The 1,219-nt window shown below is 41.3% G+C and overlaps 1 protein-coding gene across 1 annotated transcript in view; it reads left to right on the top strand.

Moving 5' to 3' along the window:
• LOC119591573 overlaps nucleotides 1–1,219 on the top strand; it is a gene marked incomplete in the record, with an annotated part of 19,351 nt that overhangs the window by 17,144 nt on the left and 988 nt on the right. The window contains 1 exon segment of the mRNA XM_037940335.1: nucleotides 286–1,219. Coding sequence (XP_037796263.1) covers nucleotides 286–1,219 — 934 coding nt within the window.

The following is a 1,219-nucleotide window of genomic DNA, read 5'->3' as shown; positions in this document are numbered from 1 at the left end:
TAAGCATGTATTTTTTCCATTCCAGCATCAGTGGTTTAAATGCAAAGAATGTAGAAATAAAAATGATATAAGAAAGAGTTTTAGTAAGTAATATGCTTCATAGAAGAGGCAGATTTTTTAGCTGCTTTGAGAAGTGGGCCTTGGTACTTAAATTGCAAAATACAGTTTATGGTGTAGATTATAGTCTTTCCTGTATGTTTTGTAATTTGGCCAGTATATTTAAACAATTATTGTTTTCAGAGTTCTTCGTAGTTACTTTGTTTGATTTTTTTACTTACATTTCAGGACTTGTGAACGATTCAGCAAAGTTGCCAGTGATAAGTCATTGTGGACGGAAGGGGACTTTAGTGGAAGATGTCTCTCTCTGCAGCAGCTAAAGAGGTGCCTTGTATACCTGCGAGCAACAACTCGTCGCCTGATACTCCGAGGCCACAAGAAGAAATATGCTGGAACGCCTAAGTGGAAGACACCGCTCATCAGTGCAAGTCTTCTAAAGGCCATTGGAGAGAAATGCCCAAATTTAGAGGAACTAACAATTAGTGAAGCTTATATTGATGCCACCAAACTAAAGGTTAATGATTTTATGCCTGTTAAATCTATCACAAAATTTTGTATTGTAGATTGTGAGTTTGTGAACCTCCCACCACAGTTACGGGAAGGATCGTATTTTAAACGGACACACAAAATTCTACCCCGGCTTGAGTGTTTAAAAATCACAAAGTGTGGATGGGTAGATGATTATGATGTGATGGTGTTAAGTAAAGTGGACACCCTCAAGAGACTTGTATTAAGAAATCTACCAAGAGTTGGTCGAGCAATGGCGTATATTGCCCTTGGGTTTAGGTTTGGGTTTCAGAATTTAGAGGAACTGGATTTAAGAGGCACAAGTTTAGAGGATAATGAAGTGATGTCAGTTGTACAGAATGGGAAGTTAAGGGCACTGTACCTGGGCCCAATGGGACCAGTAAAACGGCTTCCAGAAGAACCCCCTGGAGGTCACAACCTCATCATGCCAGACCCACGTTGGCAGGAAGAGCGACAGCAGGTGGTAGTTATTAATGTAGGACCAAATGGACCTCAGTGGAGACAAGTGAATGATGAGGAATTAGATGGGATGGGTCTGCAGTGGGTACGTGATGCTCCTGTTGTTCAGCGCAACAGAGCAGAAGAGGAGGATGAGGACAGACACTACTTTATTGGCAGAGATGGTAGGCCCGTA

This window comes from Penaeus monodon, chromosome 28 (assembly GCF_015228065.2).
Source record: "Penaeus monodon isolate SGIC_2016 chromosome 28, NSTDA_Pmon_1, whole genome shotgun sequence".
In the NCBI taxonomy this organism is placed as follows: Eukaryota; Metazoa; Arthropoda; class Malacostraca; order Decapoda; family Penaeidae; genus Penaeus; species Penaeus monodon.
The sequence above is the reverse complement of the archived record's forward strand: the minus strand, read 5'-3'. Positions and strand labels throughout refer to the sequence as shown.